The sequence below is a fragment of the Micropterus dolomieu genome, linkage group LG13 (genome assembly GCF_021292245.1).
Source record: "Micropterus dolomieu isolate WLL.071019.BEF.003 ecotype Adirondacks linkage group LG13, ASM2129224v1, whole genome shotgun sequence".
Taxonomy (NCBI): domain Eukaryota; kingdom Metazoa; phylum Chordata; class Actinopteri; order Centrarchiformes; family Centrarchidae; genus Micropterus; species Micropterus dolomieu.
The window spans coordinates 14,408,666-14,424,499 of record NC_060162.1 but is presented as its reverse complement, the minus strand read 5'-3'; the positions used below and the strand labels follow the sequence as shown (position 1 = coordinate 14,424,499).

The 15,834-nt window shown below is 39.6% G+C and overlaps 1 protein-coding gene across 4 annotated transcripts in view; it reads left to right on the top strand.

The window, feature by feature from the left end:
• Positions 1 to 370: 370 nt before the first annotated feature.
• glis3 (GLIS family zinc finger 3) overlaps positions 371 to 15,834 on the top strand; it is a 17,377-nt gene continuing 1,913 nt past the window's right edge. The window contains exons 1-10 of one of the 4 annotated variants that reach the window (XR_006827755.1): positions 371 to 699; positions 1,228 to 1,702; positions 2,687 to 2,864; positions 2,951 to 4,094; positions 9,660 to 9,821; positions 9,968 to 10,078; positions 11,773 to 11,911; positions 12,068 to 12,140; positions 13,691 to 13,843; positions 14,804 to 14,918. Coding sequence is in view for 3 of the 4 variants with exons in the window: in XM_046066198.1 (XP_045922154.1) it covers positions 1,333 to 1,702; positions 2,687 to 2,864; positions 2,951 to 4,094; positions 9,660 to 9,821; positions 9,968 to 10,078; positions 11,773 to 11,911; positions 12,068 to 12,140; positions 14,804 to 14,961 (2,335 nt within the window). In the remaining variant the exon portion in view is untranslated. Of the gene's footprint in view, positions 700 to 1,227; positions 1,703 to 2,686; positions 2,865 to 2,950; positions 4,095 to 9,659; positions 9,822 to 9,967; positions 10,079 to 11,772; positions 11,912 to 12,016; positions 12,143 to 13,690; positions 13,844 to 14,803; positions 14,962 to 15,764; positions 15,827 to 15,834 lie in introns of those variants that run through there. The other 3 variants (XM_046066196.1, XM_046066198.1, XM_046066197.1) reach the window with 3 other exon arrangements.

Here is a 15,834-nt window from a genome sequence, read left to right as displayed (position 1 = left end):
GTGGCATAAAGACTGGAAAGCAAAGTAAAGACTTTATCAAACCAACTTGTTGCCATGTGTCCTTTTATACCCAGCATTCACCTTACCACCACAAATGTTGTTTTTAATGCTTCACTTACAACAGATAGCCTGAAGCTGTCCTAAAAAAAACGTTTACAGGCTATAGCCTAGGTTATAAGTTAAGGCATAATCTTTATAATAAGGGCGTGATTTCACGTTTGTAATTTAATGAATTTAAATCAACAATTGTTTTTTAAAGTAATATTTGTATAGCAACATGTATATTCAGCTGAGCAAGAAATAGCCTATATTTTTTTGGCTCTATAAGGCTCTTATCCCCGCACACACGCGCGCCAACGGACACTATAGGCCACAGCAACTAGCAAAAAAATAATTATTTAATTATTTTCTGTTAATGTCCACTCAGTTTGAAATGACGTCGTTCACGTAAAGCTTGGTCAAGGGCAAAGGGGGTAGTCGGTGAAAGAAAAGGAGTTCCTGGAAACAGAGGAGTGAGGCGGGACGCCGCGGTTTAAACTGAGAGATTTCTCAGAGGCTTGACTTCTCTGCTTAGTGCACAGTCACACCCGCCACAAACTCTTGTGGCACGGCAGTCGATCTCCTGGTGTTATCCATCCTGACGGGGCCATTCATCCTGACATGTCACTTTGGGGAAAGCGTTTGCAACAACATCAACAGGTGAGTGAAGGCGCCATCGACAATAACAGTTTGATGAAAAACTTAACTGCAAAGTTCATACTTTTTTTTAATGTTTGGGGATACACTTGTAAGCACTTTTTTGATTAAATTCCAAGAAGATTAAATCGAGTAGCCTAGCTGCGGTTCATATGGATTATAGAGAAAACACTTATTTTTATAGCCTAAACTTTAACTTTAAAAGTTTGGATAATTGCACCATATAACCTGTTAACCCTCAGTCATCATGCTTATATTTAAATAAAATGCATTTCTTATTGTAGTAGCATGTATGTTGGCTAATATTGATTTATTTATATATTTGTAAACCTGAAATAATATTGTTTGATCTAAAAATACATGGTGCAGTTGTTTGGGGTTGAGTGATTTTCAACAGGTTTTAGGTTCAAAGTGCAAAGACTGTGCATTGTTGGTTTAATATTAAATTTGATGTTTTAATTTTATATTTTAATGTATCAGGGGACCATATGTTTAATGTTTTGTTTTTTTGTTGTTTGAATCATTTCCTAGGTATGAGCAGTGGATTATCATATCCTGTGTAAAGCTACTTTTACCAACTGCAACCACTTACATCAACTTTGAGAGCTCAGAGCTTCTGATAAATCTGCTTCAGCCATGAGTGGACAGGGTTGTCACCTCCTGGTGTCCCCTTGCAATGTGTCCCCATCACTAAGCATGATCAGAGGACAGCAGTCGCAATCCATCAGGATACCTATGTCTTCCCCCCAACGGGCCAGTCTTAGTTCCTCCTCGGGCATGGAGAAAGTGAAAACAGGGACAATCCACTCCTTTGCTTCTGGGATACAGGGTGGAAGCCATGTTGTCCTGCCAACCCTGAGCCTCCGCAGACAGGTGTTGACCAATGTGAAACATTTAAACATGCCGACTGCATCCCTACAGCAGCAAGTGCCTACTCATCCTCCAACCACAACAGTGACAACTACCATACAGACAGGGCTCTGCTCCTCTACCAACAGCTTCAAGGGTAAAGATATTTCATCAACCTAGGGTGTGAGCAAAATCCAAGTGTAACTTAACTCTCCTAAACAGCATTTTAATACTGTAGTATTCAGGATCTATTCCAGCTCAAAACAAACTCTGTGTACATTTTAACTGAGACGTCACACACATCCCACTCAAAGATAAGTCAGACAGAGTGTTGTTGTATAATTCTTCACTTCACCAAAACTACACTGATTTACATATTCATGCTTCCGTATTCTTGGTGTGCTCTTCACAACCTCACTGTTTTCTTGCTATACTTCTTGTCCTTATTTATTGATAATTAACCAAGCATAAAACTTGTCCCTATTTTCTACAGAGGAAAAGTGGTGAAAGGCTCATTAGTGATTAACAGAGCAGAAAGTTTCTCTGGTCTGCTCAGGGTGGTGAGGGAAATTCCACAATATACTGTTTAAACCTTAGTTAAAGCAGAAATGTGATGCCTTTGAGTTTGATTTGTATTTTGTGGGGGCGTGGGGGTTATCCTATCTATGATTGACCTCAGTTACCACCAACTGTTTAAGGAGTATTCTCTAGTATCTGAATGTTCATAGTTTTCTTTTGTATGTAGTCTACTTTGCGGGGTACAATTTCTTTTTTTTTTTACTTAAAGAATAAAGTATAGAAGCTTATTTTACATTTGTATGGCACCAACCTGAATGTGTTGTAATATAAGATGTATTTATATTTTATGAAAGAAACACAGCAATTTAAGAACCTGTAAGATACTGCACATGTGCATGTACTTCATGCCACCCCTACATAAGGCAGTGCCCCACTTGGGCCACCCCAGTCAAAAAATGTCTGGACACGCCACTGCATTTTCTTAATGACTTTCCAGATCATTGTGTAATATTATGTTAACACTGAACTGATCTGTGGAGATTTATTGAATGTGGATAAACACTCTACATATAAATTTTCTCTCATATGGATAGTCTGTTTACTGAATTTTGCTTGTGTCCAGCAGGTTGCTCTGTGTATGGGCCTACCATGGAAGTATTTGGTCAGCCAGCTGCTGCTAACCTGACAGTAACCAGCAGTCCCATGACTGTTGTCAAAGGCCAACGGTTTACTGCGGGGCCTGCAGAACCACATCCTCCATCACATCCACATAGTGTGCAGAATCCCCACACTGATGCCAGGTGGGCAATATCAATAGTAGTATGTGATGATGAGCTCAATTAACCTTAAGAATGATACTGAAGTGGATAACAATAATCTGTTTCAGATCCTTACTGTCCAGAGAATCCCTGGCATCCACTACCCTTAGTCTGTTTGAAACACAGTCAATGTTTAGTGGCAGACATGAATGGTCATATGGCTACCGTGTGCTTCCTCCGTTGGGTCTACCTCAGGGCTCCACCCAGGCCAGCGAGGGAGGTGAGCAGCTCAGCCTTTCCCCTGGCACAGCCATGTCCGGCACGACCATATCAGGTGGCACCAGCACCTCTGCCTCTCTGCCCTCGTACCTCTTTGCAGGTGATGTTGGAAGCCCCAGACAGTCTCGAGCTAAGAAGAGGGCTCTCTCAATGTCGCCTTTGTCAGATGTCATGGGTATTGATTTCACCTCCATCATACGCACCTCACCTACCTCACTTGTGGCTTACATCAATAGTTCCCGCAGCTCTCCATCCTCCCACCCCACACTCTCACCTGTCCAGTCTGACGGTTATGGACACTTCCTGGGTGTAAGGGGTTGCTACATCCCCGTGGCCCATCCCTACAGTATGCCAGGCTCGTCACAGGCTCTGGCACCAGAGACAGAATGTGGCCGCATGCAGATGCTTGAAGAGGGAGGTGGTCTGGCAAGCCAGATGGCTAACATGGTGGTGGAGCAGCAATGCCTCCCAGAGGAAGGAGGGGCACTGGAGACGACTTCAGAGAGCTGCAGCCAAACCACCAACAACCTGCTGCCACATCTACAGTTACAGCCAGCCATGTTGATTACTGTCCCAGAAGTTGCTACTCCACAGGGGCCACCACCACCCTACCACTCACACCAGCACATCCACCTCACTAGACGACACTGCAAAATAAACCCCCTTTCTCAGGACCCTCTCGCACAGGCTCCCATGGTTCCTCCCAGGCATGGGGTGAGCTTTTTACCCCAGGTCCCAATGCTGGAGGAAGAAGAAGGAGAGCTGGATGACTATGGGGCCCACTGCTGCAGGTGGCTGAACTGCAGTGCAGTCTATGAGCAAAAGGAGGAGCTGGTAAAGCACATAGAAAAGCTACATGTGGACCAGCGCAAGGCTGAGGATTTCACATGCTACTGGGTGGGCTGTCCACGCAACTTCAAGCCCTTCAATGCCCGATACAAGCTTCTTATCCACATGAGGGTCCATTCAGGAGAGAAACCCAACAAGTGCACGGTACACCATGCAGACCAGCTGTCTCTTCTCATGCAATTGAAGTCAATGCATTTTTTCATACTTTATTTCTCTAGCTCTTAGAAAGAAGATTCTGAATGTTATCTCTCCTCCTAACAATACACATATAGCACTGCTCCCTTTCAATTAGATGTACATTCTTTTATTAATTTGTGAGCAGGCTGAATGAGTGAATGCAGTCAAAGCAGTAACATGATGAATGTTAGGGGCTCAGTGAGTTCAGTTCTCATTGCTCCATTTTAAAACCACAGTATCTAGTTGGTCTTTCGAACCTGAGGCTGCAGAAAAAAACATTATTTTAGGACAAATACCTTCATGTGCTCTGTGTTTATGGCCTCTCTCTCCTCTTAACTTTAGCCATGGGGTAATTAGTGGAACTCTGTGATAATTGACATTGGAGTTAACTCAATTATGTAGTTAATAAATCAGCACAAAGGATGCTTAGCACTTTAGATCTGGCATGGCACCATTGCTCTCTAGTAGCTACTGGGCCTGTCAGCAGCAGGGGGTTTGCCAGGCCACCGTCTGAAAAACTTGGCCGTCATTCTGGGAAGGTGATGCCCCAGAGTCTGACTCTCTACAGGTCTGAATTGGTGGCCAAAGAGTTGGCATTTGTCCATGGGCCTGATTATTGATGAACTAATAGCTTTGTTTGTCCAAAATGGATGATCAAATTCTTTCAGATGTGTTGCAATTGAATGATTTCTCTTTGGTTATTAGTTTTGAATGTAATGTGAATCTCGAATATAGAAACAAGACAAGGAGTCTACAGCTGTACTGAGGCCCAGCAGTGATTTGAGGTAAATGCTTATGTCAGCATGCTAACCTACCCACAATGGCAATGCTAATAGGCAGATGTTAAGAAGGTGTAATGTTTACCATGTACACCATCGTATTTAGAGTGTTAGCATACTAACATGTGTTTATTAGCACAAAAATGTACTTAAGGCTGATGGGAATGTCATCAGCTTTGCAGGTATTAGACAACAATCATTTTAACCTAATGATGGTGTTAGATGAAAAGTCAGGGTATAAACAAAGTAATTACAGGTCATCCCGATGGGGCAACGAATGTCACTGCATTACAAAAGAGATATTTCACTAAAAGCCAAAAATGTCAAACTGCTGTTGGTGCAAGAAGAAAGGTCAGGGGATTACCTCAATGAGTACAATAATCTGTCTGGGCAGCATGGCTATCTGCACCAAATTCTGTGCCAATCCATCCTGTAGATGTTGAGATATTTCACAGGATGAAGTGAACACTGTGGCCTGCTGTTACCATTTCTGGGAAGCCAAATATTTTAACCTGCTGGTTGCACTAAAGGAAAAGTCAGAGGATCAACCAATTCAGTAGGATTCATGTCTGTACCTAATTCCATGGCAATCCATTTAATAGTTAAAATATTTGAGTCTGGACCAAAGTGGTGGTACGACCAACCAACCGACAGACAGGCCAACACTGCCCTCCATACAGCCATGCCTACTTAGCATATCTAAAATTCAGGTATGGGTTGAAGCCCACTCTTAACTACCTTCTTTGTCTTTTTCTCACTCCAACTGGGAAAAAAACTGAGACTTCGATGAGTAATTGACAAACCACTGGCTGAACATGCTTCATGTGGCTGCATTCAACGAGTCAATTATTAACACTGTGCATACCTGCAGTCGACCTTTTGTACCAAAATACTCACTTATTAGTTGAAGCTCGCTCTGTTGCCATGGGGCTGCAATCACTGGAAGAGTCCGAGTTCCATGTAGTCATTTAATAATGAAGAAAGTATTCCTGGTCACAGCCCTTTGCCAAAAACAGAAATGATACAAAGTGGCACTTGTGTTTGTGGTACAGTAATTATAGTACAGGCTAAGACTGAGTAAAGAGAGAAAATGCCAGCACTTATCGTTCCTGGGCTTTAATGAGAGATTTTGTTTCCGTGTGGATTTTCTTCAGGTCAACTCTGAACATAATGTCAAGAGTGCAGGCTTTTCCTGTCTTTACTTGAACATTTTCATATGCCTGAGCATGAGCCTGTGCATTTGATTTCTTCTACTCCCTCTGAGATTGAAAAGTTATGCTTAAATGATAGGTTAAACTCATTTAAAGTAGATTAAACTACAGTAGAATCTCACAGAACAGTTAGAATAGCTAAAAGCACCATTTGGAGAAAGTTAACTTCTCTTGGAAGAGCCCACCTTTCAAATTATACAATAGTTCAAAATGTAGCACTCACTTTTTCCTAGGAAATGATTGGCAGATGAATAAACTGATGTGTGATAAATGAAGTGCGAGCCAGCAGCATAACAATAAGGTAGCTCATGTTACACAGTGAACATACACGCTAAGGCATGGTCAGGCTTGTACCTGTCATCTCAAAATCTGTTTAATGACATTCAACAGTTTGTTAGCAAAGCCTTGACTTAACAGTCTATTTGCGTCTGACACTCAAATCTAAACATATGAGATTTCAAAAGTAGAAAAACCCAAATAAGATATTTCAACATTGTGAGTCAACACATTCACTTTGATTTTTGCTGTTACCATTTTGCTAATTGCTCCTCAGGTAGTCGAGAAATGATTTGGAATTATTAGCTTGTAGATTGTGGCTGCCATGTTTTCTACTACCACTCCAACACTGAATATTCCACTCAATTAATTTCAGCCATAATAACTAAGTAACTAATTGTGTTATTATTTTTGCTGATTTTTAAAACAATAATTAACACCAATGAGCATCCATTATTGGTTGCCCAAAATGTACTTAATCTACTGTCAGCATGCATTATTCATGCTGTGATCAATCAGTCTTTTCATAGAGTGAAAATGAAACCATTTCACACCATCCTTGCTAATCCACTACATTTCCCTACATAAGCGGCTTGTAATTCAAGCCTTGCTAATATCACAGAAGGCAGGCCTAATAAGATTTCAGGTTTGACAACATTTTAAGCGCCATCCTTACAATTGTTTGGAGGGAACTAGGTTTTGGTGCTTGGAAATTATGCATTAGTGCCTCAACTACATTTGCGCATTATAGCGTCTGGCATCATTCTGCATTAGTAAACGTAAAGGATTTTGTTCCATTGCAAACTTAAAAAAACAAAAGAAAATCATGTTGCTGCTAAAAAAAAATGATCACAGCCTGGTCATAATTGCAGTAATTTAGTATAATTCTTATAGTGTTAAAACACAATAATATATAAGTCCTATTACAGAATATTGTAGCCATTTATTGATCCAGAAATCTAAACCCCATCCTCTGTTTCATGAAAAGTCCCTCAAAGTGTCTTCTAAAATTTTGATATGATGACAGTATATTTTTTAGAAGGTTGATATTACTGTTCTTTGTTGTTTTCTGTTAACATTATAGCTTTTTGTCCAACATTTAATTGTAGCAAAACCATTATTTCTCATATAATGTGCCTTCAGGAATTTACAAACAATGGATGCACTGAAAAGCAAAAAATATACAGTGTAACGAAACAGGTGAAACAAAAAGAAGGTAGAAATATCACAGGTGAAACAAACAGGGAAGAGTGGAGTCTAGAATGAATTGACCTCAGAGTAAGACTGGGCACTGGACAGACTCTGCTGGCACAGACTGCAGCTGTCATTGTTCAGCCAGGGCATGAATTCCTGCCAGGACCCGTCAGAAGCTGGCCGTAACACTGATCTACACTGAGGAGCCATGCTGCTTTCTTTTCAGCACAAACGTCCCTTGCTACAAACTAAAAACCCTTTGCGCTTCATAAGAGCTTCATGAGACAGAAAGAGAGAGAGTTACACAGTTACCCACCCCTGGCTAGTCCTGGAGTGTTGGCAGTATTTTAGCTTTATGCTGGTTCTCACTTGTCTGTCCACTTTGGTTCAGAGAGACTATTTATCTCTGTCTGTCCTGTTTTTCTTGTGATACTCTGGCTTAGAGGTCTGTTGTTAATTTTTATCTTTAATCAAGATAATCGGAGTTGGTGCGCTTTCATTAATAGAACAGAATTGGAAAGAGTGTCTGAGAGAAGAGCATTTCTCAATGTCTCCAATTTAGTCTATTTGCTTTGACAAAATGTTAAGAATTCTTCCCAATCAGCGCTGTGAACCTTGACCTTGTGCTTTCATAAAATTTCCACAATACAACCACCCTCCATTTAACATTTAAAAAATGATTGTTATAACATTGAATTGTAACAAAAGCTTTGCTGCAAACAAAGTTTTGCTATAAGTGAGGTTAAAATTATTGATTTTCAAGTTCAATTACAGAAGCATGGGCTCGTTTTAGTTTTTGAGAATAGATGTTGTCAGAAAATGGCTGTGCTATGATGAGAAAGAACGGAAGAAGTATTTCTATGTGGAATGCAGAGGAATGTTATTAGTAAACTATTAATGGGAAGCAAAAAACATTTTAAATTGGCTTTGGCAGTGATGACTGAGAGGTATGAGCATGTGAGGAATCTAGTCTTAGAGAAAAAATAACAAAACTGGACATGGTCTGTGTGTTTCCTCCATAAGGCTTAGTAAGGACATTCCAAACCCCCTGTGGACAGGAAGAGGGAGAGTAAAGTCCTGGACTTACACAAGAAAAGCTTTGATTATTCACATAGTTTAGTAGTGAAGTCACTGTGGTCGCATGATACTGCAACAAAGCTGTTTGGTTGGAGGTATTAGAATTTTCCTGAAGCCCAAAAAGTGCAATTCCATGTGTATGATGCTGTTAGATATATAATGTAGTCATTCTTCTGTCTGAGTTTTGCTGTAAATGTATTAAGAATAGTCTACTAAAAGTGCCTTTACTTTTTTGTAACTGGTAACTACCAACCACTGTCAAGGTGATGCAAGATGAAGGATTCTAAACACATAAGACAATGCAGTGATGTGTGTATAAACACTGACCCCTGCTGGTGACACACACAACCATCAGATTGCTTAAAATATGACATTTGTGTGAAGATTGTTTTAAAAATGTAAGTATATTTTGGAGTAAAAAAAAATCTCAAATTCTTTGGACTTTTTTACAAACAGTAAAGAAAAAGAAATTAGATGAAAATGAACCATATAAGTTATTTATACCATGTTTGTGCCTATGTACAACGCATTTAGACTAATTCTGACTTATTGATATTAAACTCCAAAGAATTAGAAGAGAGCAGGATCATGACTATAATGTATGCTCGCCCAATGATGACTCATTAAGCGAGCCTGTCAACCATGAAACTACTGTTGCAGTGAGCAGTTATGGCTTACTTGAGTGTCAGTTGAGACTAAATTATAAAATTTTCTATTCATATGGTTTACTATATTTCCTTTTTCACTCCCTCCCACACACTGAGGTCAGCAGGACTTTGTATGCAATGATTTCCAGCTCAGAAACTCGTAGCTCCGTGTATATGGGCAACATCAGGTTAGAGACGCTTGTAGAGCTTAAATTGACGTGATTTATGTTGAAGCCAACAGCCAAAACATTAAGGACTGAAAATGAATGACTAACACTCCTACTCCGTGGCAGCCTAATGGCAATGAACTACTTGGACTACTTTTACTGTGTTCGTATGCGTTTACAGTTCGAGGGCTGCAAGAAGGCTTTCTCTCGGCTAGAAAATCTGAAGATCCACCTGCGTAGCCACACGGGGGAGAAACCCTACCTGTGTCAGCACCCAGGATGTCACAAGGCCTTCAGCAACTCAAGTGACAGAGCTAAACACCAGCGTACACACCTGGAAACAGTAAGTGGCAGCCATGCACAGACACGTACAATTATGGATGGTAATTCTAAGCTTGTGTGTGTGTGTGTGTGTGTGTGTGTGTGTGTGTGTGTGTCTTTGCCTCTATGTGGAGTCCTACAAGTTTTCATATGTCTGTGGTTGTACAGAAGCCATATACGTGCCAGGTGCCTGGCTGCGCAAAGCGTTACACTGATCCCAGCTCCTTGAGGAAACATGTGAAATCCCACTCTACTAAAGAACGACAGTTACGGAAGAAGGTACAAACTACAGTGCATGCTGAGAACAAAGACTAATGTTCTAGAGAATGTATTTTACTGAGAAATCTTATATCAAGTGCAGAACTCAATGTAAACTGTGTGCTAAATTTGTTGACTCCAGGTTTCAGTCATAATAACCTTCTTGACTAAATTGTATTAGTGATGATTGCAAGTAGACAGAATCACTTATTCAACATTACAACCATGAACAAAAGAAAAGCTATGTTAATACATGTCATAAACTGTAGCTCCTTTCATTGTGCTTTCATTTATTCACATTAACTGACAGTATTGAGTATATACTCTTTGTGATGTGTTCTCCACCCACTCTGTTCAAATTGTTAACAGAAACATGTTATGTACTTTAACTTTCAGTCAGATGCAAACATCCAGCGAGCCAGCTTATACATCCACTTGTGTTAACACTGATAGAGCTTAGTCAAACAATAATACACATAGAGTATGTTGTTTGTCACATGTTTTTCCTGTTTTCACCCCCTTTATTTTCCACTTACGGTGACTCCATCACAAAGATTCACATTATGGCACCGCAGTGTTTCACTTACTCAGATTGAGATTTTTGCTTCTGTGTGAGAGCTTTATGCTCTTTAACTCTTACTGAGTGTGATGTCACCATAGATACAGACAAAGAAGGTGGGCAGTTACTAAAAAAAGTGACATTTTACAAAGGATTCTACATGCACAACTTTTTTCATCTAAAACTCAAATGTTTATTGTACAGTAATTCTGATTTGACTCATAAAGACTACTGCAAAATACTAATTTAGAACAACCCAGGTACTGCACGTATCCATTGGTTGTTTCTTGTTTAACTTTATAGTTCTGATGGTAGCAAACTAGTTCTTTATCATATTAAACTCAATGTTTGATACTATGAAGGTTTCCAGATTCTGTTTTAATCGATTTTAGTATGTTTTGTTTGATTTTGATAAGATTAATTCTCTCGCAGTGACCTGCCAGAGGAAGCATGTGTCAGAATTGCCAAGCGTACTACAGGTTTTGGGCCCAAATGCTAAAATAGCAGGCTTAGTTTCAAAATGTATAAAACAAAGTGTACAAACTTAAGAAATTCAAGGAAAGCCCAGAATGCAGTTCCAAACTACAGTAATTCTCCAAACAAAGCAAGGGCAAAACACTCAAAAGTCCATATACAATATTTCAAACTTAAAGGCAGGTGAGAATCAAAATCCAGACTTCACAGGTAACAAACATACGGACAGACAGACAAGGATTTCAGGCAGATATGCAAGGCAGGAGTGACAACGAATTGACCAGGGCAAAACAGACCTGAGCACATATATACAGGACAAATAAGCAGGGAGGGCACAAACAGGTGAAACACATTAGCAGCAACCAGGACAATTAGGAACAAAGCTGGACACAGACTAAAACAGAGCACAACTGTGACAGCATGATGATAAAGTCAGATGCTAAAGACTTAAAGGTACTTGGTAGTTGTACCGGGCTAATCCAAAAACATCCAAATAACAGCAATATATACAAGTGCACCATAACAAAGCAAAAAGGCACAAGGTGCTCTATTCATTATAAATGAGTTGCAAAAGTAATCCTGTAGATAAAACTATTACGGTTTTACCACCGTCCTTCTGCCAGAATTCCATTACTTTAAATGCTGTTCACTACTGTTTATGTATCATGTGGCGTTTCTCTAGATGAAATCCACTGCTGGTGTGACCCAGGACACTCTGACAGACTGTTTAACCATCCATCCTCTGCAACTAAGCCTTTCTCCTCTGGCAAGGAAAGACAACAACTTGAAAAACCCTTGTGCATCTCATGAGTCATACTCTGGTATGTCTAAACCCGGGCTCTTTGCAGTAAAATGTTTGATATGAACATTAGATACTTAAGCATATCCCCCTGCAACCATGTGCACATAATAGGTTTATCCATTAGATTTAGGCTGTGGTGGACAGCCCTGAAGTGTCTGTCATCCCTGTTCCTCAGCTGCTCCACAGGGACAAGACTCCTCCAGCAGTCCTCACCTGGCTCTGTTGTGCTCCTTACAAGATGACTACAGGTACTGAGGACTTTTGTGTTATTGTGTTGGGTCTCTTTTATATTTGGAATGATATGGAAGCAATCTTTGGCAAAAAATAAATTTTTGAAGGGAAAAAAAGTCATTAAAACCCTCTCGTGGTAATGTAAATGCTTACTGTGTTAACGTGCACATTACCATTCAAAACCAAAAGAACGAATCCAACTGTACTCAGCAAGCCAACTGTTCTTTCTGTGTGCCACGACTGATTGAAATGCTTCACAAATCCTTTTACTCCCTTTTGATGATCTAAAACAGTCAACTTAAACATTGGTTACCATGGCTTCAAGACTATAAGCTCATAATTAGAATAATCAGTTTAAAAGGAAGCACTTATTTTGCACCCTAAAGGGTTTTTTTGTTTTGTTTTGTGTTTGATTTTGTTTTGTTTATTTGTGTGTGGGGCGGTGGGTACGTGGGTGCTATGGCTGGGAAAAGGGTTTACAGGTTGAGGATGGCCTGCAACACATTTCACTGGTCAACCCATAGGAAAACCTCCCTTTATCTATACACTTCAAAGCATGCGATCAAGTATTTCTGTCGTTCTGAGCAGCCAGATGCTCATGGCTCCTCACTGGCTGTGATTGTTCTCATATCAGCGGTAGGCCACAGCATTCACTGCAGGATTCTGGGTAGACAATTGGCCTGTGAAAGCAGACCTTGCCTTGCCTCATTGGTCTCGACTCATGGTATTAATGGATGCTATAGCCACCGACAAGAGCAGCTAAGGAATTCAATAAGTGAATCATAAAATCTAAAAGAAATACCATTTAAAAGTCCAGTGGGAGAGGAGAGACCCTGTAATTACTTTTTAGATGTTAAATTGATTGTAAAATCCTTGTTGCCATTTTCTGTACACTTTTCTGGGATTCCTTTTGGTTCCCATTCAGTCCATGTATATTGTCAGGAAGCTCTGGCTCCTTTAACATTCTTGCAAATGTGTTTCTTGGTCAAACCTAACAGCAGGGGTGTCAGCTGCCATGGCCACTGGACACTATTTAAATTGACTAGTTTAACCCCATGTATTTAACAATGACTGACATGAATCTAGGAATAAAGTGATTGATTTTCTTAGTTGTAACAATGAGCAACAGAGGTATAAAAATAAAGGTAATGATTTACTGTAGGTGTGAAAACCAATACTACCCAGAAAAAAATGATATTCATTGAAGTGAAATGAAGTTTTTCTGTTTTAGCTGATTACATTAAAGAAGAAGAAGTCTTGATGTACTCTCTATGTAAAATAGTGATGTTGGAACAAACTTCGGGCATAGACTTGCACTCTTATGATGGAAAATTCTATGAATGAGCTTGTGATGCACAGGCTATAGTGTATAGAGTACAGACTGTAATACAAATAAAGTTCTTGAGAGCCTCTGTTGCTACTTATTTTAAGTGCCAAGCACAGAGAATCACAATTGTAGTCATGAGCTCGATAACCGAAACACCTGAAATGGAAAATTTTTCCTGAATTATTACAAATAGCATATATGCTTAAGTAATTGATATGCTTTTAAATTCTGTTTAAACAGAAAACATCCTACATGGAGTGCAGTCTGTCTCTCCATCGCTCCACCATGCAGAAACTTGAGGGTTAAATCAGCAGTGTGGGAAGCCACCATGCTAAGGAATTGAGGCAGAGAAATCCATGAAGGCAGATATTCTTTCCTCATTACATGGATGAAGTAAATATTGAACCTTTTGAGCTAAAAGAGAGAGCTTTCTGCATTCTCTTAAGGTTATTTCAAATAGTGCCATGTTTTCCATCTTATCTGCGTAATTAAAGCGAGTGAAGGATTGCCTAGAGACAATCAAAGAAGATGACAGTTTCACCTCATGTGAATGGTTGTGGACACAATGCTTGCCAAAGTCTGTGTCAAATGTACACAGAATGTGTGAAACTGTCACCTTGTCCTTACCTCATGAAGGATTACTTAATTAATTAATTTGCAGGCTAAATGGTTATCATGCATTTGTGTGCAAGTAAATTACAGTTGTTTGTTAAAGCACAGTTCTAATTTTATGGGTGGTTGAAGGTTAATGCAGCATGTGATTTTAGATGTTTGATTTCTTTAGTGTTTGACATCTACAATAGTGGTTTAAAAAGAGAGTATGGCAGCCTTTAATGGTGATGTTTTTTTTTTACGTACACTGATATCATTACATACAGATTTATACAAACTGCATAACATTGTGTCTTACTTATTTTTGAAGGAAAATATCATACACTGAATTATATATAATATGGAGGATGGACCCAACAAAGATGACACCTATGTCAGAATGTATTGCATTTCAGTACAGTACCCCTGCCAAAAAAATGTCTCTTTAAAACCTTACAAAACATACAGTAATCCTTAATTCCATTCAGTGGGTAATAATTTTTAACATGTAAGAACTATTTAGAAATATTTTTATTTTTCAAATATTAGATACACCTTACAGGTTAATGGTATCCAGCCTCAAAATTACCATACAATTTTTTTGAAACACCTCAAAACAAGATTTTCTATATTCTTAATTGCATGTCAATTGTTTTAGAAACTGTACAAGGATCTTTTCTTTTTTTTAATAATAAAAAATATATATTGTTCTTTTTCTTAATTCCACAAACAGAGTATTTAATTCAGTCTGAAATATTTCAGGTTTGTTGATCCTTCCCCTCACCAGCTCTTCCTCGGGGACCAGCATGGGCCTTGCTCCTCCTCCTGCCTCCCACATCCTCCCAATGGGACGTCCCTGCAGAACAACCGAGATCTGAAGCAGCCACGCCAGCCTCCTGATCTAGCAGACCACACTCCAGGTACTCAGAGGTTTATCACCAGTGTATTCCTAAGGTTTGTCAAATAGATGTAAACACAGTTGTGCAGAAGGGGAGGTTCCTAGGTAAAAGGTCTATAGTGCAAGTTTCACATCTGAAGAGCCTATTAGCAAATGCCTGGGCTGTTTCACTCTCTGTTTCAACAGATTTTCTCACATTAATTGTGCAGTATCTTTTTATGATGTGTAGCAGGTGGCTGGTGATTTTTCTAGTTAGTATCAGCCAGCTCCCACTATGTACCTTAAAATAGATATCACCTCATTTCCCCTCGGAATTGCCAGCCACAGTGATGTTGACAATGTGTTCAGAAACGCACAATTTAGTTTCAACTGCTGAGATAAAGACAGGATGCAAAATTACTGAAATGCACAGTTATTTTCATTTATGGGGTCCAGTGTTGCTTTTCAACTAGAATGTATAATTTAAAGGTACAGTATGCGATACATACAAAAATACAATACAATGACAAATACCATGATATAGAGCAAACAACGACACAGCAAATAATGTTACTAGTGTTAGCTAAGTTGACGGGTTGACTGGAATAGTAGCTCCGCCCGAACCACTTTATTTGTTCTCCATTTAAAGAGCCAGGGCTGTGTACAAACACTAGATTTGTTTTTCAACCCACACAGAACAGACAGCTAGCAGACCGTTTTTGCTGAATTTGACAAAAAAGATGTATTGGATTAGAATCGCATACCCCACCAGTAGAGCTATAGACTTTAACTGAGTTGTTTTTTGCAAAAAGGAAAAAGAATGACGCTTTCTCATTTGCCCTGTAGAGCTCTCAGGGCAGATGAAGATGCTATATTCTCCTCCACAATATGGTGGGATCACAGCACAGACCAGATC